The sequence below is a fragment of the Gadus morhua genome, chromosome 10 (genome assembly GCF_902167405.1).
Source record: "Gadus morhua chromosome 10, gadMor3.0, whole genome shotgun sequence".
In the NCBI taxonomy this organism is placed as follows: Eukaryota; Metazoa; Chordata; class Actinopteri; order Gadiformes; family Gadidae; genus Gadus; species Gadus morhua.
The window spans coordinates 43,540-69,000 of record NC_044057.1 but is presented as its reverse complement, the minus strand read 5'-3'; the positions used below and the strand labels follow the sequence as shown (position 1 = coordinate 69,000).

The 25,461-nt window shown below is 44.4% G+C and overlaps 1 protein-coding gene and 1 non-coding gene across 6 annotated transcripts in view; one reads left to right on the top strand and one right to left on the bottom strand.

Moving 5' to 3' along the window:
• Positions 1–22,570, top strand: part of tbc1d9b (TBC1 domain family member 9b) — a 29,130-nt gene extending 6,560 nt beyond the window's left edge. For 2 of the 5 annotated variants that reach the window (XM_030367863.1, XM_030367867.1), the window contains 17 exons: positions 1,104–1,292; positions 1,808–1,954; positions 2,972–3,122; positions 3,668–3,882; positions 4,742–4,859; positions 5,812–6,014; positions 6,856–6,938; positions 7,058–7,187; positions 10,422–10,520; positions 15,273–15,341; positions 16,255–16,498; positions 17,757–17,822; positions 18,236–18,304; positions 18,958–19,011; positions 19,234–19,290; positions 19,603–19,700; positions 20,709–22,570. In XM_030367863.1, the coding sequence (XP_030223723.1) occupies positions 1,104–1,292; positions 1,808–1,954; positions 2,972–3,122; positions 3,668–3,882; positions 4,742–4,859; positions 5,812–6,014; positions 6,856–6,938; positions 7,058–7,187; positions 10,422–10,520; positions 15,273–15,341; positions 16,255–16,498; positions 17,757–17,822; positions 18,236–18,304; positions 18,958–19,011; positions 19,234–19,290; positions 19,603–19,700; positions 20,709–21,329 (2,613 nt within the window). In that variant the 3' untranslated portion in view covers positions 21,330–22,570. The remainder of the gene's footprint in view (positions 1–1,103; positions 1,293–1,807; positions 1,955–2,971; positions 3,123–3,667; positions 3,883–4,741; positions 4,860–5,811; positions 6,015–6,855; positions 6,939–7,057; positions 7,188–10,421; positions 10,521–15,272; positions 15,342–16,254; positions 16,499–17,756; positions 17,823–18,235; positions 18,305–18,957; positions 19,012–19,233; positions 19,291–19,602; positions 19,701–20,708) is intronic. The other 3 variants (XM_030367864.1, XM_030367866.1, XM_030367865.1) reach the window with 3 other exon arrangements.
• Positions 12,384–12,501, bottom strand: LOC115552927 (5S ribosomal RNA). Its single transcript, XR_003978405.1, has one exon. It is a non-coding gene; the product is annotated as a 5S ribosomal RNA (ribosomal RNA).
• Positions 22,571–25,461: the final 2,891 nt, after the last annotated feature.

Here is a 25,461-nt window from a genome sequence, read left to right as displayed (position 1 = left end):
AATGGAGTTGCCGTTTGATTGACAGCGATTTTGAACTATAAAACGTTGCTGGAGCTCTCTTTAGTAGTCCAATCGCAGACTTTGCAAGCGAATCAAAATACTAACTGCAACCTATTTCTTGATTTTTGCTTGATGAAATTGCTAAACAATTTTCATTGTACATTTCATACACTTATACACACAATTCTTTGCTTGAGTTTAACATATTTCCCACCTTTCCTTGTTCGAGTTTAATATCGTTTTGGTAGTTGGCCATCACTTTGATTCAGGGAGCCTGAGGTCTAAACTTAAGTCCTGTATTCAGATCAGGACCTGCAGGGTGACAGGGGAAAGCTGTGTGATTCCTTGGTGTTCCTTAAAGACATGGAGTTGGGCAGTGCAATGCCTCAGCTTTACAGAGTGTTCTCATTAGTGGCAACAGTTGGAGCTACATCTTCAGGTGTTGAAAGGAGCTTCTGTTTAAAGCGGCTCAAGTCCTACACCCGTAACACAATGGGCCAAGGCTGTTTAAGCAGCCAACTCTGCTGGCCATTGAGGGGACACTGGTCAAGTCACTGGAAAAGACAGCTAGTTGGTATGACAGGGTCACAGAGCATTCCCTTGAAAAGGAACAGAGAGCAGAATTTACATATAAGTAAATTGACAAATATATGATGTAGGCCGAAAATGAGCTTCCCCTCTTTGAAAGAGCAGCAGCCTCCACTGGCGCACACACAAGCACAAACACACGTGTGTGGACACAGAGCATGTTCACATGTTCGGGAGCGAACTGCTTCAAGGGAGCACTGAGTTAATACGTCACACCATTTATTTGATGCCTGTTAGGGTTAGAGAATGTGCTTGCATAAAAACGAGAATGTGTTTTTGGTTCCTCTTTATAACGACATCAGAGCTGGTTAGTCCGTAGAAGCATTGAGTAGATTCTTATTAAAGCATGATAATGTGTAGATTACAAGATGCCGCAGAAAGTACACCAAGAAGACACAAAGGTTTTCTAGAGCGGAAGAATGGAGGGGGGGGTGCATGGTTACAGAGTAATTAATCCAGAAAGAATTAACTTCCACAGTGTGTTAAGTGTGTGCTCACTGCGTTTCCTTACGAAGGTGTCGGTAGTGGAAAAGGCTGACAGCAGCAGCGTCCTGCCCTGTCCTGTCTCGATCAGCACCAAAAACAAGATGAACTTCCTGTTCGCCAACCTGAAGGACAGAGACTTCCTGGTGCAGCGTATCTCTGACTTCCTGCAGCGCACCCCGGACAGGATGTGGAGCGACGCCAATCCCCCTGGACCCTTGGTTGGTCAACACTTTGCATAGCCAATCACCCTGTTCATTGATTACGTGTTATTATAGCAAAGTAATGAGCTAGACGGATATAGTAGAAGTAGTAGAATCGTATTATAACTGGGTTCTGAAGTAGAATCGTATTATAACAGGGTTCTGAAGTAGACTTGTATTATAACGGGGTTCTGAAGTAGACTTACATTATAACGTTGTACAAAGCAAGCCTGTTGTCATATCATAGTAATAAAGGAGAGTATTAGTATATAATTGTGATGAAGTAGACGGTTATTATAATTGAGTAATGAGCAAGACGTTATAGAAGTTATAACATAGTAACGAAGTACACTGTTTTATCATAGTAATGTACGTAACTAGACTGTTAGGATATCAAAGTGATGAGCTAGAGTAGGGTATTGTTATATACATATATATATATATATGATAAAGTCGACTTATGAGTTCCTATTGATAGAACTGAATGACATGAATGGGTTAAAGTAACGAGTAGCTCATGGACTCCCCAACAGAGCTGCTCTGGCCTTCCCTCGTCGTCCCCCGGGCCGGCCGGTTCTTCCCAGGCCCAGCGTCACTACCACCCTGGCCTGCCCACTGCCTCTCAGGGCCTGCTGCACATCTACCAGCGGGACGACCCAGAGGGCCAGGGGCCCAAAGCCGTGAGTTCAGCTCCAGGCTCTCTGGCTCTGTTAGTGAGTCTCATGCAGTTGAGACTAGCGTGTAGTTCCTCTCACAGCTTCTCTGTGGTGGGTGGTGGCAGAATGACCCACCATCACTTGTCCATGTCATCGGCAAGAAGAGTGATTTCATTATTGTAATAAAAAAGCCAGTACATTTTCGTGTTGATTTGGTCCAAATATCAGTAGCAACTAATATCGTTTATTGAAAAGTTATTAATGAGTTTGGGGCATAGATACGAGGCAACCATTGAAGTCCCCTCTGTGGCTGTTGTGCCAAATATGGTTTGTTTTTCCGTTGTTTGTTGCAAATAACGGTAATGCACCTTGAAAGACAAAAATACACCCTCATATCGTTGTACATAGAACAAAGGGCGACGAAAGGACTTGGGTATGTCCATATTTGTTTTATACTGGAGCAAGTTGTCACAGAACTACCCCGATGTCACTGTGATCTAATTTTTGCCATGCATCCCTACCTTGACTGTTCTATCACGGTAGAAACCCTGTTTGATAAGGGGTTGAATGCATAAGTGAATCCACTTGAATCCTTTTAAGAGTTATGTTATCTCTAAAGCAAATATTTTACTTCTAAAGGAATCTTTAAATCTCATCTTCCCCACAGAACCTTCTACCAAATGTCAGCTCTTTCATTTAGGTATTATTTTAGTAAGTATTAGCGAAAGGTTAGCAGCCAGTGCTAGCTAGTGGTTGGCAGTTAACTGTTTGTAACCATTTGTAGTTTTGTGGTATCGTCCTTGCCCCAGATAAGTAATTCTCCAGATATTCCCCTTTTCCATATCAACCCTCTTCCTTAAAGAACAGGGTGTGGCTGTAAATGACTGTTGCGCGCCAATTTTATTTCTAATTTATAGCCCAATGATAAAGAAGGAAACAAAGACAGATTGGTTTGTGTGTCCAATCACAAACCTTTCTGATGTAGGCTCACTCTGTTTTGGAAACACCCTCCCCTCCCCCTCTCTTTCTCTCTTCTTCCAGGCCAAGGAAAAGATGAAGGAGGAGTCGTGGAAGATCCACTTCTTTGAGTTTGGTCGGGGCGTGTGCATGTACCGAACCTCCAAGACCCGAGAGCTTGTCCTCAACGGGCTACCAGAGTGCCTGCGGGGCGAGTTATGGCTTCTCTTCTCAGGTATACCCCCTGACCTATGAGTCCTCACCACCATTACTGCAGGTCCAACATTAGCTTCTTCTGTATTCATTAGCTGTATTCTGTTCAATAAGGATTGACCTACTTGAACATCACACTGTAATAATTAACTTAATAATTTGTTCAAATAAGCCATAGTTATAAACGTTTACATTTTCTTGAACTTCATATTTTGAGATGATGATTTTGATTTGATTGAAATTTATTTCGATCATGTAAAAGAAAACAAAAGATATATATCATACACAAATTACTGATGTTAAACAAAATGATGCACATCAATAAAACCCAAAAATACATGGCTATGAAAGTTCAGGGTTAATGCATGATATGGATATATATATATATATATATATATATATATATATATATATATATATATATATATATATATATATATATATATATATATATATATATATATTTATAGATAGATGGATCAATGTTTGATTTTATTATAATTTAGAACATCTAAAATATGAAAGCACAGAAAAGGTAGACCCCTTTTTCCTCTCACCCCTTTCCAGGTGCGCAGAACGAGATGGCCACACAGCCCGGTTACTACGGCGACCTGGTGGAGCAGGCCATGGGACGGTGCTCCCTGGCGACGGAGGAGATAGAGCGGGACCTCCATCGCTCCATGCCAGAGCACCGCGCCTTCCAGAACGAGATGGGCATCGCCGCGCTGCGCCGCGTCCTCACCGCCTACGCACACCGCAACCCGGGCATCGGGTACTGCCAGGTACACACCCGGCGGAACCTGAGAGAACTGGTCACAACCTGATGGAACTAGGGATACACCGATCCGATATTGATATGGGATATCCGTCCGATACTGACGCAATTAGCTGGATCGGGTATCGTGGTACATGAGACCGATCAATTCCATTAAATCCTATGTTATTGTGTAAAAGTGGGCCTAATACGTTATGCTGTGCGCCGATTTCTTGCCACGGTACTTAACCCTGATAGGAAGTGTGTCCGCTAGCTTCCAAACAGGGATATAGGATGACTATGGGGTACATTATACAATTGTCGAATTAAGAAGGAAAAACGTATGATGGCTTTGGTTTTCCAGTTGTCTAAGTTAGACATTCTCAATTTAGAGCAATTAATTAGCCATGTGTTACTGTGCAAAACCTAGTTTTGCACAGTAACACCATACTGCATCCCACCAAAGAGCACGACGAGGTCTGCCAAACAAAGAAGGTGTCAGTTTGATGAAGCTGCTGACAGTGTCTAAGATGTTTTTAGTCCGGCTTAATATTGTCTTACCATACAAGAATGATCCCGCTCTCTTCCCGACAGTGAGGCATACAGCTTAATAATTATACCCTGGTATCGGATCGGTACTTGGTATCGGCCGGTACTGAAAGCAAAGGTATCGGTAACAGGACGGAAGAAGTAGAACCCGACAGAACCAGATAGAAACTGGTACACAGAAGCTGTTAACCCGATGTTGACTGCTCCTGTAACATGTGCTGCAGAGTTGGTTAATTTATAACAAATGCATAAAATATACAGACAAACCAAGAGTTGAATGGAGGACCCCTCTCTCTCTCTTCCTCCCTGCTCTGTGCCTGTCTATGTCTCTCGACCAGGCGATGAACATTGTGGCCTCTGTTCTGCTGCTCTACTGTACGGAGGAGGAGGCCTTCTGGCTACTGGTGGCGCTGTGTGAGAGGATGCTTCCCGACTACTACAACACCAGGGTCGTAGGTCAGCCTCCGTGTGTCCCACCTACATGCTATCTCTTATAATTATAATGTCTTATTATATGTTATTTGTAATATAATATAAAGGCTTTTGCGTCATTTGCTCCAAAAAGCTGTTTAATGACATTAAGGTATGTCTGTGTGGTGATGTTATGCTGTTGTGTGCCTGTAGGGGCGCTGGTGGACCCGTGCCCTGTGTGAAGGTGTAATCCTGCTGTGTGCCTGTAGGGGCGCTGGTTGACCCGTGCCCTGTGTGAAGGTGTAATCCTGCTGTGTGCCTGTAGGGGCGCTGGTTGACCCGTGCCCTGTGTGAAGGTGTAATCCTGCTGTGTGCCTGTAGGGGCGCTGGTTGACCTGTGCCCTGTGTGAAGGTGTAATCCTGCTGTGTGCCTGTAGGGGCGCTGGTTGACCCGTGCCCTGTGTGAAGGTGTAATCCTGCTGTGTGCCTTTAGGGGCGCTGGTGGACCCGTGCCCTGTGTGAAGGTGTAATCCTGCTGTGTGCCTGTAGGGGCGCTGGTGGACCCGTGCCCTGTGTGAAGGTGTAATCCTGCTGTGTGCCTGTAGGGGCGCTGGTTGACCCGTGCCCTGTGTGAAGGTGTAATCCTGCTGTGTGCCTGTAGGGGCGCTGGTTGACCCGTGCCCTGTGTGAAGGTGTAATCCTGCTGTGTGCCTTTAGGGGCGCTGGTTGACCCGTGCCCTGTGTGAAGGTGTAATCCTGCTGTGTGCCTGTAGGGGCGCTGGTTGACCCGTGCCCTGTGTGAAGGTGTAATCCTGCTGTGTGCCTTTAGGGGCGCTGGTGGACCTGTGCCCTGTGTGAAGGTGTAATCCTGCTGTGTGCCTGTAGGGGCGCTGGTTGACCCGTGCCCTGTGTGAAGGTGTAATCCTGCTGTGTGCCTGTAGGGGCGCTGGTTGACCCGTGCCCTGTGTGAAGGTGTAATCCTGCTGTGTGCCTTTAGGGGCGCTGGTGGACCAGGGCGTGTTTGAGGAGCTGACCAGGGCCTGCCTGCCGCTGCTCTATGAGCACATGCAAGAGCTGGGGGTGATCTCCAGCATCTCCCTGTCCTGGTTCCTCACCCTCTTCCTGTCTGTCATGCCCTTCGACAGCGCCGTTCTGCTGGTCGACTGCTTCTTCTTCGAGGGCATAAAGGTCATCTTCCAGGTCAGCAACGGTACTGGCTGGCTGACTGACTGACGGCCAGTCTTTCTATCTGAATAACAATCACTGGCTGTCTGTCTGCATCCATTCAAGTGGTCGAATGTCTGAAGTAAACAATTTAGTTTTCTCGATGGTGGTTACAGTATGGCTGACCCAATAGTTTTTAAGGTCATATATATCGTCGACTTGGGCATACATAAGTTCATATCTTTTTTAATTGTCTAAATCCATACATTTATTAAATTAATTAAGACGAAGCAGAACAACAGAATTTCTAATTGATGGTTGATGGCTCCAGCTGCATGCACCTCTCGCAGACCATTTCTAAAGGAACACATAAATGATTCTTGACTAATCTATCCTAATATTTATATTACAATACCACTATTCGTACAGCACTACAGGTAAAATAGATGAATACATTTTAAAAATGTTCCATCGCTCCATGGACAATCTATTGAAGATAATTTCTAGATCCTTGTCGATGCTTCTTTGTGAACCTATCGTGGTCTCCTTTTTATTATAATGGTACATTACAGATCAAAAAATTATGATACCGTTATCAAAACTTTTTCGCTTTTTCGACTAGAAAGAAAATATTACAGATAGACGCACAATTAAAAGTTGAACCACCCACAATACGCGGCTGAATTCGGCCAGATTCTGCAGGGAGAAAGCGACCTGGCAATATTGAGAGACAGGGTACAAGCCCACCATAGGCTGCTCTAGACTAACTTTGTGGTCGGTAATCTGTGCTTCTCATCGTCCCCTCGGTTGGGTTAGGGGTAGCTAACCCTAACCCTAACTTTGTGGTCGGTAATCTGTGCTTCTAATCGTCCCCTAGGTTGCGCTGGCAGTCCTGCATGACAACATGGATGCTCTGCTGGCCTGCAATGATGAAGGAGAAGCAATGACCATTCTTGGCAGGTAAGGGCAGCAGAGAGGCACGGTGCCCCCAACACAATCTGTTGACGACTGCATTAGTTCTCTTGTAGTCAACTGACTGACAGCTGACTACTGATGTCACTTCCTACCTCCCTCCCCAGGTATCTGGATAACGTAGTGAACAAGCAGACGGTTTCCTCTCCTATCCCCCACCTCCATGCCCTGCTTACCAGCGGGGACGAACCACCGCCGGAGATCGACGTATTCGACCTCATCAAATCCTCCTATGAGGTTAGACTTCACGTCCTCCCTCCTTTGCTTGCTCTCCCATGCTATTGGCTTATGTCCGCCGAAAGAAGCTACGTTTTAGCTTCTTCCAAACTCTGCAATATCCCTTCCCTGCCAATGTGCGCTTACTTTGAATGCTTAGTGCCACTGCCAGCAGACCAGCCTTTTCGGGAGACAATCAGTGCATTAACATGACACTCAAGAAAGCCGAATTATTGGCTTGGTCCGACTAGGATTGGATTATTAAGATGCATGTATACACCTTAGTTGGACTTAAGTCGAATTGAATCGAGTTACTCTAAGTCGAATTTAGACCCCTAGATTATTCAATTGTTAGTCGAATTAGCATGCATGTCATACGGTCAATCGGATTGGAATCGGATTATGTGTTCTGCGCATGCTCGAGAATTTTCCCGTGAGCCGGAAGTATAACTGTGCGTTCACACCAAACGTAACGGGGCGACAAGATCCCGTACAAAGTGAACATAGAGACGCGTATCGGGCGAATCTTTCGCTAGACACATGGATTAAAGTTCTCCGTCGCTACGACGGATTTCCGTCATTTGGAGTTCACAGAGGCCACTTCACATCTCCGATAACGTCGGGACAAATTTACAAACAGGCGTCATTTGGATAAACTAATCGCATATTAAGGATCTAAATAGGTACTTTCTCGCATAAAAAAATATTAAAACTTAAGAAAGTGATGTATTAACAGCACTGAAGCGAGAATTAAAACAGCTTTTAGCAGCTTTGCCGCTACCGCTGCCGCGAAATGCATTCTGGGAAACTTGCATACTGTATACTGCGGTGCAGTCGGTCTGCTGTATACTGCATACTGAATCCCACATTCAGCATGCAGTATACAGTACATACCGCGCAGTATGTAGTCGGCAGTACGGTAGTATGCAGTTTCGAACATGGACATAATACACGCGTGTATTATGTCGTCATACGTCAACGCCGGCAAAATTGTCAAATTATATAGTGAGTATTTCAAAGGTCTACCGTTAAAATTGACTGAAAACACAAGCATTTTAATGTACATCCCGACTATATATTAAATATATATTAAATATATTATATACAAATGTATATATATACACACCATTTTCGCGCCACATCTTACGTCTCTTTGTTGTATTAGTGTTGAGTGTCAGAGCGAAAGTTAAGCTAGTATGAACTCCCTTATAATGATTGACGGCTCTGATGTATCGGATATTGATAAAACACAAAAAAATAAATGGAGATGGGCATGGCTGACGGAAACGGGGAACGATGGCAAGCCTTTTTTAGAGAGTAAAATATGAGACAAGCTTTGCAAAAAAAAAATCTTAGTCCAATTGAAAAGACAACAAAAAAATTGCAATAGACGCAAAATAACAGCTGTTTAAAATCCTCCTCCTGCAAAACAGTATTGGTCGAGCATTTAAACGTGATGGCTGCATTTGGTGCTGACGTCTTATACATTTGTATTTCTTAAGCAGGTGTCAAGTAACCTAACCTGGCACATGTTTCACACACTGCACGTGACTTGGCTGTAGCGCGAATAAAATTTCAGTCAGAAGATTTTTTTTTCACTTTAATCCCTGTAGACAAAACCGGCGACAAGTTTTGATTTGTCACGCCACACTTTCGCCGTGCACAGGCGAGCCCGTTCACGAGGATTTGTGGCACGACACATTCGCTCAAGTTGAAATATTTCAACTTTGACACGAATTTCGCGTGATGACAGCCAATCAGCGTTCAACAGCGTGGCCACTGAGTGACATGTGTAACGTAACAGCCAATCAGCGTTCAACCGGCCAACTCAGTGCAGTGCAGTCCGGGGTGAACTGCAACATGGAGGTGAAAGTGATTGTTGCCGTTGGCGACTCCCGGAGCTCTATATATAATAGTATAATATAATGTCATTGTATATATAACGGCCAAAAGCTCTGTGCGCCTCCGGATGGCCGTAGCGCGGGGAGCTCTCATAGGGATTGGGCTTCTCTGCGTTTGTTTACCGGCGTTGCTATGGTTTCCGGTCTTGTGTGTTCCAACGATTTATTAGGTAGGCCTATCTAATAAATCTCTGTCTAATCAATACTTCATTCACTGGCACTTCCGTGGTCATTACAATATTATGAATAGAGGGTTCTCCGACGTCTCTCTCTCTTCCACAAAAGGTAAAGACACGCAATGGTGGTGCAAAAGTTGTGGCGCGACAAATTCGCCCAAAACCTGCAGATTATGATTTGTGGTACGACAAAACTTCGGCGACAACACGAACGGGCGACAAATGTCGCGTTGGGTGTGAACGCACAGTAAGGCGACAATAGTCGTGTTGAGGTCGCCGTCGGAAAACGAGGAAACGGCCATTTATTTAAAAAGGTGGCGAAGAAGCTTGAGGAAGCCGGTGTCGTGCCTATGTAGTTAACCCCTATGAGAGGTGTATCATCATCAACATGCATTCAGTACACACTACGCTTCTGTTACGAGAGTAGCGTATATGTGTGCGCGAGAATGGCAGTGTGTGTGTGAGTGACTTCAGCGAGTGAGTGGGCGAGCGAGTAGAGCGAGCGGTTGCGCATGTCAGTTTAGTGAAAGAATGAGTCCGGTTTTGTCTGTGCAAACGTGTACTGTTAAGTCAGTGGAACTAAGTAAAGTACCCAGCCTGTCAATAATCGGTGGCTGCTTTATTCCGACCTATAAGCAGACCCACGGCCGGTCAAAGTGAAGGGTGTTACCCCCGAGAGAACATCGGCCGTCTCTCCTGTGCTCCTCGACTACGGTCTGGGAGCCGAGAGCAGGAAAGGCTTGGCCTTTTATTATGACCAAGTAGCCATGGTTTACAATTTTATAACTTCAAAAGAAATGTAAATTAATTTTTTGGTCTCGAAATCGTACCGAACCATGACCTCAAAACCATCAACATACCAAACTGACTTTTGCGTACCATTACACCCCTACTGACCATCGCTAATGGGAATTGTTTATTCAAGTTCTAAACAAAGGCTTCCTATTCCTATAATGATTTGGAGTTAGCTCAACATTTTCCAGAAATAAGAAAATAAAAATGATTAATAGTTAATAATATTAATAACAACTTGCAAACAAATGTTTCCAAACCCTCTGCTGTATCTCTGTGTTCCCCCTAGAGGTCCCCAACTCCTTATTGAAGACCCCATGTCTGGTCAGCCTCTTTTAAGTTGATGTCGGCATACCTTGACCATACCTTGTCTTGTCTCTAAACAGAAGTTTGGCAGTCTACGCTCGGATGTGATCGAGCAGATGAGATTCAAACAGAGGTTAAAGGTCATCCAATCACTGGAGGACACGGCCAAGAGGAGTGTGGTAAGTGATTTGCTAGCAGTATGAAAACTGGATGTTCCTAGTACCGGAGGGAAAGTACTGGAGCACTTTTGCTAATCTAACGTTTGACTTTGTACCTTTACTTCTCTGCAAAAAAATCCTCTTTGTCAAATTTAATTTTAATGAACTAAATTTGTATTCCTATTTAAAGAGGAACTGACCTTAAATTTGAAGTTTAGTTTTACAACAGATGTTTTGTCTGCCTTCTCATTGGTACAATAACTAAAAAGGGCTGAACTTGCTACAAGGGATTCAACTGTACGGTGAAAGTGTTACAGGGCGCCGCCATGTTGGATTTCAACAATCAGCTACGTCACTGGCATGGTAACCTACTCCTACTCTCTGAGGCTCGCTGAAATGGCTACGGAAAAGCAAGCAACCAGGTCTTCAGGAGGACCATCTTAGTGTATTGCCCCTGGCTGCAGTAATGAATTATATAGGGCCAAGGCAGCTGGGGTAATCATACATTTCCACAGGCTACCTTTGATTAGGAAACCAGCCCTTAATACATGGCTGGCAGCCTTAAAACTGACTAACCCTCCTCAATCAGCCCCTGTCATGTCAATCTCCACAAGCTTGCACTCCGACCATAAAGTGTATAAACTATTACTCCGACGATATCACAGATCTATGTTTCCGAGCTGCTAATTAAACCACGGCGGGTCTGTAAACAGAAGTTCCACAAATGTCCCTTTCTACTCACCCTGTTGGTCGCCGACTAGCCGATTGCTGATGCAGAGGGAGTTAAACTCGAAGAAGTAGTTTCATAGTAAGATGTTTCTGTGCAATATCCATCTGTGCAATATCCACCAACATCCACCAGAAAGTAAACCTCCAACATCCACCTAAAGTAAACGTGACACTTGTGAATCCGCCTCGCATCTATGCTCATCCGCGGGTGTATCTCCCAAAGTGCGTCTAACATGTCTTCCAGGTCCCGTCCACATGTTATTAGGCAGATGAAAAACCATGTTCTTTAATAGGTCCATGGTCCCAGGGTGGTTTCAAATAAAACCGGACCTATGCGGTTTCGTGTTAGGATTCGTGTGGACGCCTGAAGCAACGTTAGAGTTGCATTGAAAGTTACAGGGGTTTTTTTGTATTATTTTTGTAGCTTTAAATTCAGCCACTTGGTCAATTTAATTACTAACTGTAGATTCAAAAGTATTTCTACTCAATCTAAAAGGTTAAAGGACAATTCCGGTATTTTGAACATTAAGCCCACCTTTCTGGTTTGTTTAGGATGAAATAGAGTGGGTGAACTATTAGTCCTTTCTCGGGTATTTGGCTCATTTTGAATCGCTCCTGCCTGCTTCACAATGGTTGTCTGTGTGCATACACAAACCTGTCAACCCAGCAACCCTAAACGTTCGTTTTCAAAAATGTGCAAGTAACCGAGTGGTTAGTGGCATTCGTGAAGTTGAAAAATTTTATATAGCGCTTTTTCCTAGACACTCAGACGCTTTTACATTGAAGGGGGGGACCTCACTCACCACCACCAGTGTGTAGCACCCACTAGGGGTGATGCACGGCAGCCAATCAGCGCCAGAACGCTCACCACACACCAGCTCGAGGTGGAGGGTATTAATGAGTTATACAATTATACAGGGGGATGATTAGGGGGCCAGATTGGATGAGCCTGGTTGGGCCAGGACACCGGGAGAACCCCTACTCTTTGCGATAAGTGCCCTGGGATCTTTTATGACCTCAGTGAGTCAGGACCTCGGTTTTACGTCTCCTCCGAAGGACGGCGCCTTCCGCAGCACAGTGTCCCCGTCACTGGGGCATCGGGAGAGATGTTAAGGCCAGAGGGAAGAGGGCCACCTATTGGCCACCACCCGACACCACTTACAGCACCTGGTATTCCCAGGCGGTCTCCCATCCAAGTACTAACCAGGCCCGACCCTGCTTAGCTTCCGAGATCAGACGAGATCGGGCGTGTTCAGGGTGGTATGGCTGATGTGTATTTGTTTTCTGTCGTGTTTTATTGCACATTTATCGCCAGTTGATTTTAGTTGGAAGACTCATTACTAGGGATGGGCGTGAGGAATCGATTACTCGAGTACTACTCGTTACAAATGAACTCGGTTGGTGGACAGGCAAACTTGAGTTTGCATATACACACACAAACAAAGTTTTCTGAAGCAAATGTATCAATTTTCTGTCGGCGCCACTAACGCATGACGTGGGCACAAAGAAAATTAAATGCATCCATTTCCATGGCGCCTTCCGTGCCGTGTGCAGGCACGCCAGAATTCAAAAAGTTAAGAGATGGCGGTTAAAGCAAAGCGCAGCGAAGAATTGAAATACTTTAAAGAAATAGGAGATCATAAGGTGAAATGTAAAATATGCCAAGCGAAATCGAGCTACCAGAAAGTACTATGCGGCAACATATGCTCCTGAAACACAACGGTGAGTTCGGGAAAGCAGACCCGCAGCAACGGTGAAAGTGAAAGTGTGTCGGCTATTTTCACCGCTGCAAGACGCAGCTGTAATCCCGGGCGTGTAGAGAAGATCACAACGCTGAGTATTTCCATAGTCCATTTGCTGCCGTTTTATTTGCAGCTTTAAATTATTTGCAATGGTTAGGCTACTTGTTTAGTTTTTTTTAAACTGTTACAGGCCTTGGTTCGACGTGATTTAAATTGTGAGACGCATATTTATTTTTTGTAAGGAAAATGTGTTTTGAACGTTCGCAAAAATAAATAATGAATACTCTGATAACTCTGACTGTTTTGATGGAGAATAAGCATTACATGTTTGGTTGGTAATATTGCCGTTCATCATCAGGCCTATTCCTGCTGCAGATGCGTTGCATTCTAAGAATAGATTTGATTTAACGAGTACTCGATTGATCCTCGAGGAATTCCTTTGATCACTCGAGTTTGGAATTTACTACTCGTGCCCATCCCTACTCATTACTGCACGTTGATATTACTCCGCCGAACCGGAAAGGTGGGCTGTTTACGTTGGTTTGAAGTCTTGTACCGTGAGCACCTCGGATTAGGGAAAATCACATAGAAAATTACTGAAAATGGATTATGAAAGAAGGCTTCTGGAGGACGCACTCGATTTTGAGTTTGACGGCAGAGGATATCGTTTTGAACCAGAATTCACCCAAGAGGAGCTACTTGAGATGGAGGCTAGGGCTACGGAGGCGCCTGAAGCTCCGGCTGAAGCGGTCCCCAGGATCACGGGAAATTGGTGGTGTGCCTGTGGGAAGTGCAGGCAGATGCCGAATTAGCAACTAACATGGATGGCAACCATATATTGCGCCGATAATTTTTTTTTAAACTTCATGAATGCCACTAACCACTCGGTTACATGCACATTTTTGAAAACGAACGTTGCTGGGTTGACAGGTTTGTGTATGCACACAGACAACCATTTTGAAGCAGGCAGGAGCGATTCAAAATGAGCCAAATACCCGAGAAAGGACTAATAGTTCAAATTTCTGTGTCACCCACTCTATTTCATCCTAAACAAACCAGAAAGGGGGCTCAATGATCAAAATACCGTAATTGTCCTTTAAACAACTACTATCTCCTCCTCGACTTGAATGTTTTTATGCAGTGCGCAGGCTGGATGCGCACAGGCTTGATGCGCTCCACTTATTTTTGTGGAGAACCAGCGCCTTGAATATGTAGGTACTACAGCGTTTGTACAGCTCGTTGCGTTTCCGCAATCAGTCCGTCTTTACGGAGATATTCCTGAAACGCATCAAAGGAAAACGGAGGGGGAAAGATCGTTTTCGCCTTGTTACTTGGTTGCTATTTATGGGGCGCTCCAGTGTCTCCGCTCGGACGTCCCTTAGGGCACGTGCCCACTACATGCGTCCGTTGACTGATGTGGGAAGGCGTGGCTGACTGATGGGGGAGTAGTCTTTGCAGAGGCATTTTTCAACTTCTTGACTGAGCCGAAGGCTCCAACGGAACGGACGGATCCACAATGCATTGCGCGTCCGTCCCCATTAAAGTCAATGGGGATCACGCAACGGACGCATGTAGTGGGCACGGGGCGTTAGAGAGAGCATGGCCACTTCCAAAGCCTCTCTCTCGCCGCACAGCATCCGAAATGCCCTATGCATGGTTATGCAACCTAATCCCACCATTAGATGGTCAAGGTTGACCGGGACCTCTCGGCAGCAGACCGATTTAATGGCAGTGTCCATGCTCCGGCAGCACCCACACGCACATCACACGCACAAGATCCGAAGGTGTAGCTGGAGCCTGAAATTGATGCCTCTCCACCGGGTGGCAGTCGGACACTACAGGCATGTGCCTCACAGGCTCAAACGCGTAACCAGCCATATTAAAATCACTATTTTCCGCCGTGGAGTGTAGAATATGTTTGCGTGTCTGCAGCAACGACCTAGTCCTACCATGCCAGTGACGTCCTCAACGCTCTAATACTAAAAGACGCATTTTCTATTGTTGCTAAAAAAAAGCTATATATAGATTTTTTTTAATAATATTTTTAGTATCATATTTTTTTATCATGGTCATAACTAACACGTTATCGATGTTGATTATTGCAGTTCAGTTCATCTTTAATGCCCGTAATCTGATATTTTATTATAATGCTTGTTCATACACAAAAGACCAACCTAATTATGTCAATATCCATTCGACCAACCCAAACCTTTTAGCTTGTCTGCACCAGTAAGGTTGCGGAGATAAGTACTGTAACTTGTTTTGATACAGAAGGCAGGGTCAACCTCTCTCTCCTCCACAGGTGCGAGCCATGATGACGGAATCTGCCTTCAGCATCGATGAGTTAGAGGAGCTCTACTGCCTCTTCAAGGTGAGGGGTGGTGTCGCATGACGATCAGATCCCTACAGCCCACTTTGATTATTTGTTTTACTCGGTTAGTCTCTTGAGATTATACATCAGTTATTCAAGATGTCCTGGCCAAGAGGGGCAGCAGTGCATGAAGTAAAACACGGTTTAAGACACAACATAAAGAAATCCCATCAAGGCAGCATAAAATGCTATAGTACAGAATGCAGCTGCCTTCACACTGGTACATCATCCCTGACCTGACCTACCAAAATGCTTTATCCACATTTAACACTTGTAAACCCTGCTTTTTCAGACACTTTAAGAAACGTTAAGCTGTGCTTGTATGTTCTCGATGTTAGTGAAACCTACATATATCGTACAATATCTGGACATTCTCCTTTTACTCAACTGCATGTTTCCCTGCCAAAACTATAAGCACCAGAAATGTCTATACTTCCTGCCATTTGTAAAACGGTTACCTCAAGTGTCACTCGTTGTTGTTGTTGTTTACCGATGTCGTGGAAATGTCTTTAGATATTGCTACAGCTATTTTCAAGAACAGATGAGACTTCTTGATGCAAAAAAAAACACCCAATAGTTAACCTCAGATGAACTTGTTTATTGTATGCATACCCCGGTCTCTCTAGCAGAGTGAACACAGTCTCCCAGTATATTTGAACAGTTCCCCCCTGCAGAAGGCTGCTGTCCTTTGGGAAAGCAGGCTAGGTAGCACTGATGGTCACAAAAGAAAGAAAACAAAACGAAATGATTAACAAGTGAAGGACATAGGGATGTCCATCACAGCCCCTTCCCTCCCGCTGCAGCCAGACTAACCCTAATGATTAACAAGTGAAGGACATAGGGATGTCCATCACAGCCCCTTCCCCCCCGCTGCAGCCAGACTAACCCTAACGCTGCGCGGCGTCCTGTTCAGGCCAAACACGTCATGAGCTGCTACTGGGGGCTGGGTGGTTCGGCCGCCGCGGACCGCCACGACCCCAGCCTGCCCTACCTGGAGCAGTACCGCATCGACCTGGGCCAGTTCTGCCAGCTCTTCGGGGCGCTGGCGCCGTGGCGGTGCGGCGTGCACACGCCCATCCTGGCGGCGCGCCTCTTCCGCCTGCTGGACCGCAACAAAGACGGCCTGGTCAACTTCAAGGAGTTCGTCACCGGGCTGAGTGAGTAAGGGAGTCCATGTTAAACCAGGTTGGTTAGCCGGGTTACTGTTGGCTATTCAGCGGTTTAGCATTCAGAAAGGTCACTGAGTAGCAGGAAGCAGTTTGGTTTTCTTCCTCAGGGAGGCCTACAGTTAGGTTGTGGACACTCCTGGGTTGGACCCCAGAACGTTAGAGGTGGAACAGCCTGTTGGCACTGCATTATACAGCCTCCCTGTGACTATGAAGTACTGTAGCCAGTGTCGAAGGGCAGGGATTTCCAACTGTTGGATATAGATATAATAGTGTGTAAACAGTAGGGGTGTCGCAAGATTAAACTCGACGATATTACCCGTTGCGTTAAAAATCTGTCTCGTGAGATTTGTGAGCTATCCAAACTTCTATTTGTCGCCTGTGGGGGCAGTAATGCGCCGTTGCTATGTCTCGCCTGCCAGAACCTAACGAAGGAGAAGGAAAAGAAAAAGGGAAGGAGGGGAAGCAGGGGAAGCAGCCATAGGCAGCCAGAATGACGCCGGAAAATACCCGTATTACCGTCGAAGATGCCCCCGCCACTTTTAAATCATTTGTTTGGCAGCATTTTGGGTATCCGGCGGAAATGATGAATGGCAGTAGAGTGACTGATGAGACACGGACAATACCAAGTTGTCAGTGGCATACTTGGTCAGACTCTGTTTGCACTATTTGCACTCTGTATTGATGGAGTAGAACTTTGATTTGGTTAGGGTTATTATTGTTTGCACTTGAAAAAAATAATAATTTAATTTATTTTACTTCAACTTTTATAAATTTTAGTTTTAGTTTCAATTTCATGCATGTAAAGAGTTATAATAAAACATTTCAAAATGCATGTGCAACTGGGTTAAATAAAAGTGTTGGTCCAGTCATATATTTTGTCATTGTAGTTTTCTTAAAATCTCGTCTCGTCTCGTGAACCGGATATCGTGTCTCGTCTCGTCTCGTGAGCTGAGTGTATCGTCACATCCCTAGTAAACAGTGTGTCCCCATAGGAGAATGGGAGCAGGTTTCAGGGATTTTTTTCAAGCAAAATCGATTTTGTTAAATGGTACATTCAATGCTACGACTAAAAATATTAATATTTGTTGCATTTCTTAATATTTGACGTTGATTGTTGATGAATAATAATGTTAATACCAGAAATAGAGGAATGCCCCAGCTTCTACCATTTTAACTGCTTGTGCCAGTAGGCGAATAAATTGGGGAAACACTGCTTGGGGAATTAAATGTGTGTCTGGTGCTTTAGGTGGGATGTACCACGGAGACATGACTGAGAAACTGAAGCTTCTGTACAAACTTCACCTGAGCCCAGGTGAGCCGGACAACAGCACACACAACAGCGCTGTGGCAGCGCGTAGCACCAAATGTCATGTAGCATTTAATGTCATCATGTCTGCCTCAACTCGATTTTAATGTTGGCATCCATAAGTCTGCTCATATTGTGGCTAGAAACCATTTTTCTGTATATTTGTAGGATTTTGTCGTAAAATATTCTAGTACTGTGACATTTGAATTTTCCGTCTGGGATTAAATCATTCATAAGTACCATCAGTCACACGCGCACACGTACACACACAAAGGATCACACCTGTTGTGTGTTTCTACTCGGAGGCAGAACGGAGTCAGACTTTGCCAGCTTACCTTGGTGTAACTTGTTTCTTGTTGTGACTGCTTCTCCTTTATCATGATGATGGTTGATCGGTGACGGTGATGTCTTTATGTCAGTGTTGTGTCCTGAAGAAGCGGAGTCTGCCCTGGAGGCTACACAGTTCTTCACCGATGACAGATCCTCTGGTACACACACACACACACACACACACACACACACACACACACACACACACACACACACACACACACACACACACACACACACACACACACACTGATGCACACACACTGATGCACACACACTGCTGGCACACACACTGCTGGCACACACCAGCAGTATAAGCAAGTATGTACTTGCTAAGCTAACAAACTCATTGAATGATGTTCTTTTGAGGGCATTAGCGTAGATATACTTAAGGTTAGGTATTACGTGAGGGATGGGGAATTGTTGGTATTGGGTAAGCGATGGTTTAAGGTATGGGTAAGGATCGGTCAAGGATCTGAGGCAGGTGAGAAATGCTACCAGAAAGGTGCAATGCATATTCTCCAACCATTTATACCTCTTGTGGGCTTCCACAATTCCGGACTTCCTGTGTGTGGCTAAGGGCTGTCCTCCACCTGCTCCTCCTGGCATGGTTCCATGAATGAAGACTCTCCAGTTCTTCATGTGTTATGCACAATAACTTTCCCTTCCTTCCTTTCCTGGACAAACGTACACAGTAACACACACAATTCCCATCCCTCTCTTTTTCACTTTCTCTACCCAACACACACTTAATGTGTTTTCCTTTCTCTTCTCCACCTCGCATCCCATTTTCCATCTTTTGTGCGTCTAGAATTTCCTCTCCTGTCTGACGTGGACTTCCTGGGGGGGCAGGAAGTGAGCTCAGGTATTGTTGTTGTACCTGTGGCTGCCACAATGTCTTTTCTCTTACTAAAGGATGCACACTTTCTCTCTCTCTCTGTCTCTCTGTCTCTGTGTGTGTGTGGAATGCAAATGGTAACTCCCTAAGGGACAAACATCTATTTTGAGAAACAGACTCTGATGGGGATATTGATAGGACATTGTTGATGGTCTGTGGAGGTGATCTGATTGGCTGCTTGTCTTTCAGCAGAGGAGGATCTGAAGGATGCTGCTGATGGAGGTGGAGACAATGAAGAAAAGAAAGGTAAAGAGGAACATAAACCACTAAGTTACTTGTTTTGTTTGTACAACTCCACCCTTCACTCCTGCGGGAACCACACCAGAACCACACCAGAGCCAAAAACACATCATAAAAGGAGCTAACATGCTAGCAAACAGATCACGATCCCCAACTACATTGTGTGTGTGTGTGTCTGTCTGTCTGTCTGTCTGTCTGTCTGTCTGTGTGTCTGTGTGTGTGTGTGTGTGTGTGTGTGTGTGTGTGTGTGTGTGTGTGTGTGTGTGTGTGTGTGTGTGTGTGTGTGTGTGTGTGTGTGTGTGTGTGTGTGTGTGTCAGAGGACAAGGTGAAGGACTATAAGTACTACCTGAGGATGTGGGCAAAAGAGAAGGAACCAGAGAAGGAGACTATCAAAGACCTGCCCAGGATGAGTCAGGTCAGTCTAGCACTCTGCGTCCACATCCACACTGTCATCAGTACTGATGACGGTGTGGTGGAGTCCTACCCGCCTACAGCTGATTGCTCTCAGCATTGTTTAGCAGCTTACAAAGAACACTCAACCCACATGCACATTTCTTAAACCTCTTCAGCTTGATTTAGACTTCTGCCTACAACGTTTTTGCAAAGATCCGGATCTTGGCAGAGCTGCCTGTATTTATACATCTCCATGATCACGTGGACACTAGGGAAAAATGTTCCTTCCCGACTGCACATTGAACCGACGAGCTGATCCAGAAAGAGACTAATCAGATGGAGTCCGCTCCATTGCAAATATGTTGAAAGCCAATACATGTATGTATTTAAATCTTCAACATGCATGTATTTAAATCTTCTGATTGCTGACCAATCAGCAATCAGTTCAGACAAACCTCCAAACGGGCCGCATTGCTAACCTATTGGAGGACTGCACGTCTTTACACACCTCAATGTAAGGCAAAGTGCTGGACAGGGTTATAGAAGAAGAATAGAAATGCTGAAAGGCCAACAGTGTTAAAGGAATAGGTATGATCTAAAGCTTTTTTTGGGGTGGGGATTGAAATTGTCAAAAATGGCATATCCTTCCATCAGTTATTGGCGAATGAAATGAGTACAGTTTAAATCTTTAACAGTTCTTAGTGGGCTGTGATTGCTTCTGAAGAGCCAGTTCAGATTGTCGGTCGCTCTCGGCTCAATTCTGATAAATCGGGCACTTCTTCCTGGATTTGGCAGGGGAATCTATTGCTCCTGTCTATTGCCAGCGAGTGGAATGCAACACTTCACAATGGCGGAGAAACGTAGCGAGGGAGGGAGCAGACGGAGTGTTTTAAAATCTTGCTCTTTTCCACTCTTTTCTTCTCTCTTTTTACAACTACTGACACTACACCTTTTAAGCTAGGAACTGGTTTGCAGACCTTCGTGACACTAGGTTGTCTCTATACATGTGTGTGTGTGTGTGTGCGTGCAGGAGCACTTCATCGAGCTGTGTAAGACCCTCTACAACATGTTCAGTGAGGAGGGCCGCGAGCAGGAGCTGTACCACTCCATCGCCACCGTGGCAAGTCTGCTGCTCCGCATCGGGGAGGTGGCCAAGAAGTTCACCAACCACACCACAAAGAACGCCAAGACCCTGGCTCCTTCCCCTCCACCCGCCGCCGCTCGACCCGAGGGCGAGGAGAGCTGTGGGGAAGGGTCTTCAGGACAGTCCCAGGATGTCTGCAAGGCCCTGGCCGACGCCCAGCTGGACTCCCTGCCCCCGCTGCAGGGCTCGGATGAAGACGGCCGGGACGACACGTCCGTCTCCTCCTACTCCATGGTGAGCACCGGCTCGCTGCAGTGCGACGACATCACAGACGACACTGTCCTGATTGGCTGCGGAGGGCAGAGGCGGGGCAGTGTGGTGGACAGCGATTGGTCCATCACGTTTGAGCAGATGTTGGCGTCCGTGCTGACGGAGCCCCCCCTGGTGGACTACTTTGAGAAGAAGGGGGACATTCAGACCAAGATGGCCGCTTGTAAGGCTCAGCGGAACGTTGAGCGGCAGACCAGCTCGTCCAGCGACCACGAGCTGGCCCAGAACTCGGTCTGAGCTTTCATGTGGCCGTCAGTACAACAGCCACTGCTCAGTGCCGCTTCTAGTCCTGGCTCTGCCTCTTCGCTCAGGACGTGGAGAGGATCGGGCTGTGTTGGTGTCTGCAGGCCTGTCTTGTTGTCTTGTACTGAACTGTATCATCACAACATTCCTCCTGCCTTATAAGACCGTGTACACGACACTCGCCTCAGTGTTAAAACAGAGGGAATCTTTTTTTATTGCCATTTTATAGTATTCAATTAGTCAGTCATTTCTTTATTTTCCCCCTCGGTTTCTCTTTCCACGGACCTAACCTGTCTTTACTGTTCCAAATGTGTCACATGGCATTGGTTTTACGAACCCGTACCTGTCATTTTATTTGTATTATTTCAAATGATAAAGCTATGGTTCTTGTATATATATATATATATATATCGTTATCAGCGTGGATGATTCATTCATTGTTGCTGTTAACCTCCGGTACTTAGTTTGCTTTACCTTTTTGATTTGATCCACACCAACTGGTCCCTCCCTTCTCCACTCTAAACTTGTTGTTTGCACAAATGATCCTGAGGGAGGAATAGACTTCAGGCTTACTATATGGTAAGGGTTAGGGTAACCCTAACCCTAACCATATGATCCTGAGGGAGGAATAGACTTCAGGCTTACTATATGTTTAACAGGGTAAACCCTAACCCTTACTATATGTTTAACAGAGGCTGCTGTTGTAAGAAACTCTAGTGGGACTATGCAGTCATTCTTCCTCTTTAACCCTTAACGATGATATAAAGCTGTTGATCCAACTAATCAACTAATCACATGCTAGTGGCCAAACCATCCTTTTATTTACATGTGGTTGCTTCAACTTAACCCAGCTTTGAACTTTACCGGTTAGCTGTACTCAAGCTGATTCAGCACAGTGTTAAACCAGTTCTTCACCACTGCATAATGAAAGTCTATTGCTTTATGTTAATATCGCTCTACAATATTCATCAATGAAAAAAATAATATCAAAGTAACAACATGCTAATTTCAGACAAAATCTCTGTAATGTGAAACTGTTATTCTGTCAGCTATTTGCCTCCTTTATTGTTTTAAAGGCATTGTTGCAACGTTTATTTGTGCTGTTGATTTCTGTAATTATACAATTTTTGCTCTAAATACCCATTTTATTTATTCTGATTATTTAACAAGCTTTTAAATGTCTCTTGATCACCTCTATATTATAATATGAAATAAATGATGACTTAATCACCCTCCTCCTTGGTTGTGTTTGATGTTCGGACAAAGTCAGTTGTAACTCTGACGTATACACGAGGCACTTCCGGTTTGAGATTGTAAAATATGAATGGGTTTCAGAGAAAGTAATTATTTTATGGTCCCAGTCTTTATGCACCCCGGATTACACATGTTTTTTGTGGATCTAAATGATAGGGTTAGCTCTTGGCATTTTTCATGCCAAGAGTTTGACCATTTATTTTGCACTTGTTCAGTTAAAACCTGTAGAGAAAACACAATGTTGCATATGTGACGACAATCTCCGACCAACGATCTCCCCATCGGCATAACTGAAACTCTCCACATGCCCCCCGCTTATAATAGTTAGGGTTAGGGTTAACCCTAACCCCATAACAAACTCTCCACATGCGCCCCGCTTATAATAGTTAGGGTTAGGGTTAACCCTAACCCTAACCCCATAACTGAAACTCTCCACATGCCCCCCGCTTATAATAGTTTGCTCCTCTTACGATGCTGTTATCCTCCCTTTGGAAAAAAGCGGTGAAGTCGAGCAGAGAGTTCATCATGTCTGTACCCATAGGCGTCGATTACACCGGGGACGCGCCGACCGGACGGGCAGAAGGGCACTATCAGGGTACTAGAAGGGCACTGGAAGGGCACTAGAAGGGCACTAGAAGGGCACTAGAAGGACCAGACGGGCAGAAGGGCACTATCAGGGTACTAGAAGGGCACTGGAAGGGCACTAGAAGGACCTGACGGGCAGAAGGGCACTATCAGGGTACTAGAAGGGCACAAGATGGGCAGAAGGGCACTTGAAGGACCAGACGTCGTTTTTTATTGGTCAACATGAAATAAACATAAGGGGTAACACTGTCGATATTTATCAAATAAAACATAAGGGGTAACACTGTTGTTTTTTATTGGTCGTCATGAAAAAAACATAAGGGGTAGCACTGTCGTTTTTTATTGGTCGTCATGAAAAAAAACATAAGGGGTAACACTGTTGTTTTTTATGGGTCGTCATGAAAAAAAACATAAGGGGTAACACTGTTGTTTTTTATTGGTCGTGATGAAAAAAAACATAAGGGGTAACACTGTTGTTTTTATTGGTCGTCATGAAAAAAAACATAAGGGGTAACACTGTTGTCTTTGTCAAAAAAAAACATAAGGGGTAACACTGTTGTTTTTCTTTTGTCTTCATGAAAAAAAACATAAGGGGTAACACTGTTGTTTTTTAATGGTCGTCATGAAAAAAAGCATAAGGGGTAACACAGTCGTTTTTTATTGTTTTTTTAAGGGGTAACCCTAACCTCATATATAACCACAGACATATTTAATTTACTAATCTCAGTGGAATGTGGAGAGAGCTGTGAGCTAACCCACCGGAGACCGGGGTTCAAGTCCGGTTGATGTCCTCAGTTGGAAGACTCTTATCTCTATTTCAGGCGAATTATAAAGTCAAGTATAACCATTGGGTTGCCTTTAACTGTGTCATGATGGTGCATTGATTAGTTCGGAGGGAGGTTAAAACTCTAAATAGCTCAGGTTCAAATCCCCGCAAAAACGTCGACCGGGGTACCACTTTTGTTTTTTATTGGTCAACATGGACAAAACATGAGGGGTAACACTGTCGTTTTTTATTGGTCAACATGAAATAAACATAAGGGGTAACACTGTTGATATTTATCAAATAAAACATAAGGGGTAACACTGTTGTTTATCTTTGGTCGTCATGAAAAAAAACATAAGGGGTAACACTGTCGTTTTTTATTGGTCGTCATGAAAAAAAAACATAAGGGGTAACACTGTTGTTTTTTATTGGTCGTCATGAAAAAAAACATAAGGGGTAACACTGTTGTTTTTTATGGGTCGTCATGAAAAAAAACATAAGGGGTAACACTGTTATCTTTGTCAAAAAAAAACATGAGGGGTAACAATGTTGTTTTTCTTTTGTCTTCATGAAAAAAAACATAAGGGGTAACACTGTTGTTTTTTATTGGTCGTGATGAAAAAAAACATAAGGGGTAACACTGTTTATCTTTGGTCGTCATGAAAAAGATTAATGAGGGGTAACACTTGTTTTTTATTGGTCGTTATGAAAAAAAACATGAGGGAAATAATAGAAATACACACATTTTAATGTCATGTATATCCTCTTTATTGATGATAGTTTTTTGTGTATTGTCATCGCCTCAGTGGTGCAGTGGAGTGCGCTCTGCCTAACCCCCTGGAGACCGGGGGTCAAGTCCGGTTGATGCCCACTGCTGGAAGACTCAAATTTCTATTTAATGCGAATTATAAAGTCAAGTATAACCATTGTGATGATTTTTTTCGGTGTATTGATGGTGCATTGATAAGCTCGGAGGTTAACACTCTAAACAGCTCAGGTTCGGATCCCTGCAAAAATCCACGGTAACACTGTCGTTTTTCTTTGGTCGTCATGAAAAAAAACATAAGGGGTAACACTGTCGATATTTATCAATTAAAACATAGGGGGTAACACTGTCGTTTTTATCAAATGAAACCAGAGGGGTGACACTGTAGTTTTTCTTTGGTCGTCATGAAAGAAAAACATAAGGGGTAACACTGTTGTTTTTTATTGGTCGTCATGAAAAAAAACATAAGGGGTAACACTGCTGTTTTTCTTTGGTCGTCATGAAAAAAAACATAAGGGGTAACACTGTTTATCTTTGGTCGTCATGAAAAAGATTAATGAGGGGTAACATTGTTGTTTTTTATTGGTCGTCGTGAAAAAAAACATAAGGGGTAACACTGTCGTTTTTTATTGGTCGTCATGAAAAAAAACAAAAGGGGTAACACTGTCGTTCTATTTCATCCTTACTGACCGCCAGAGGCGGTGCATTAAGCACTGGATTTATCCGTCTCGCGCATGCGCAGTTCGAGTACCTAT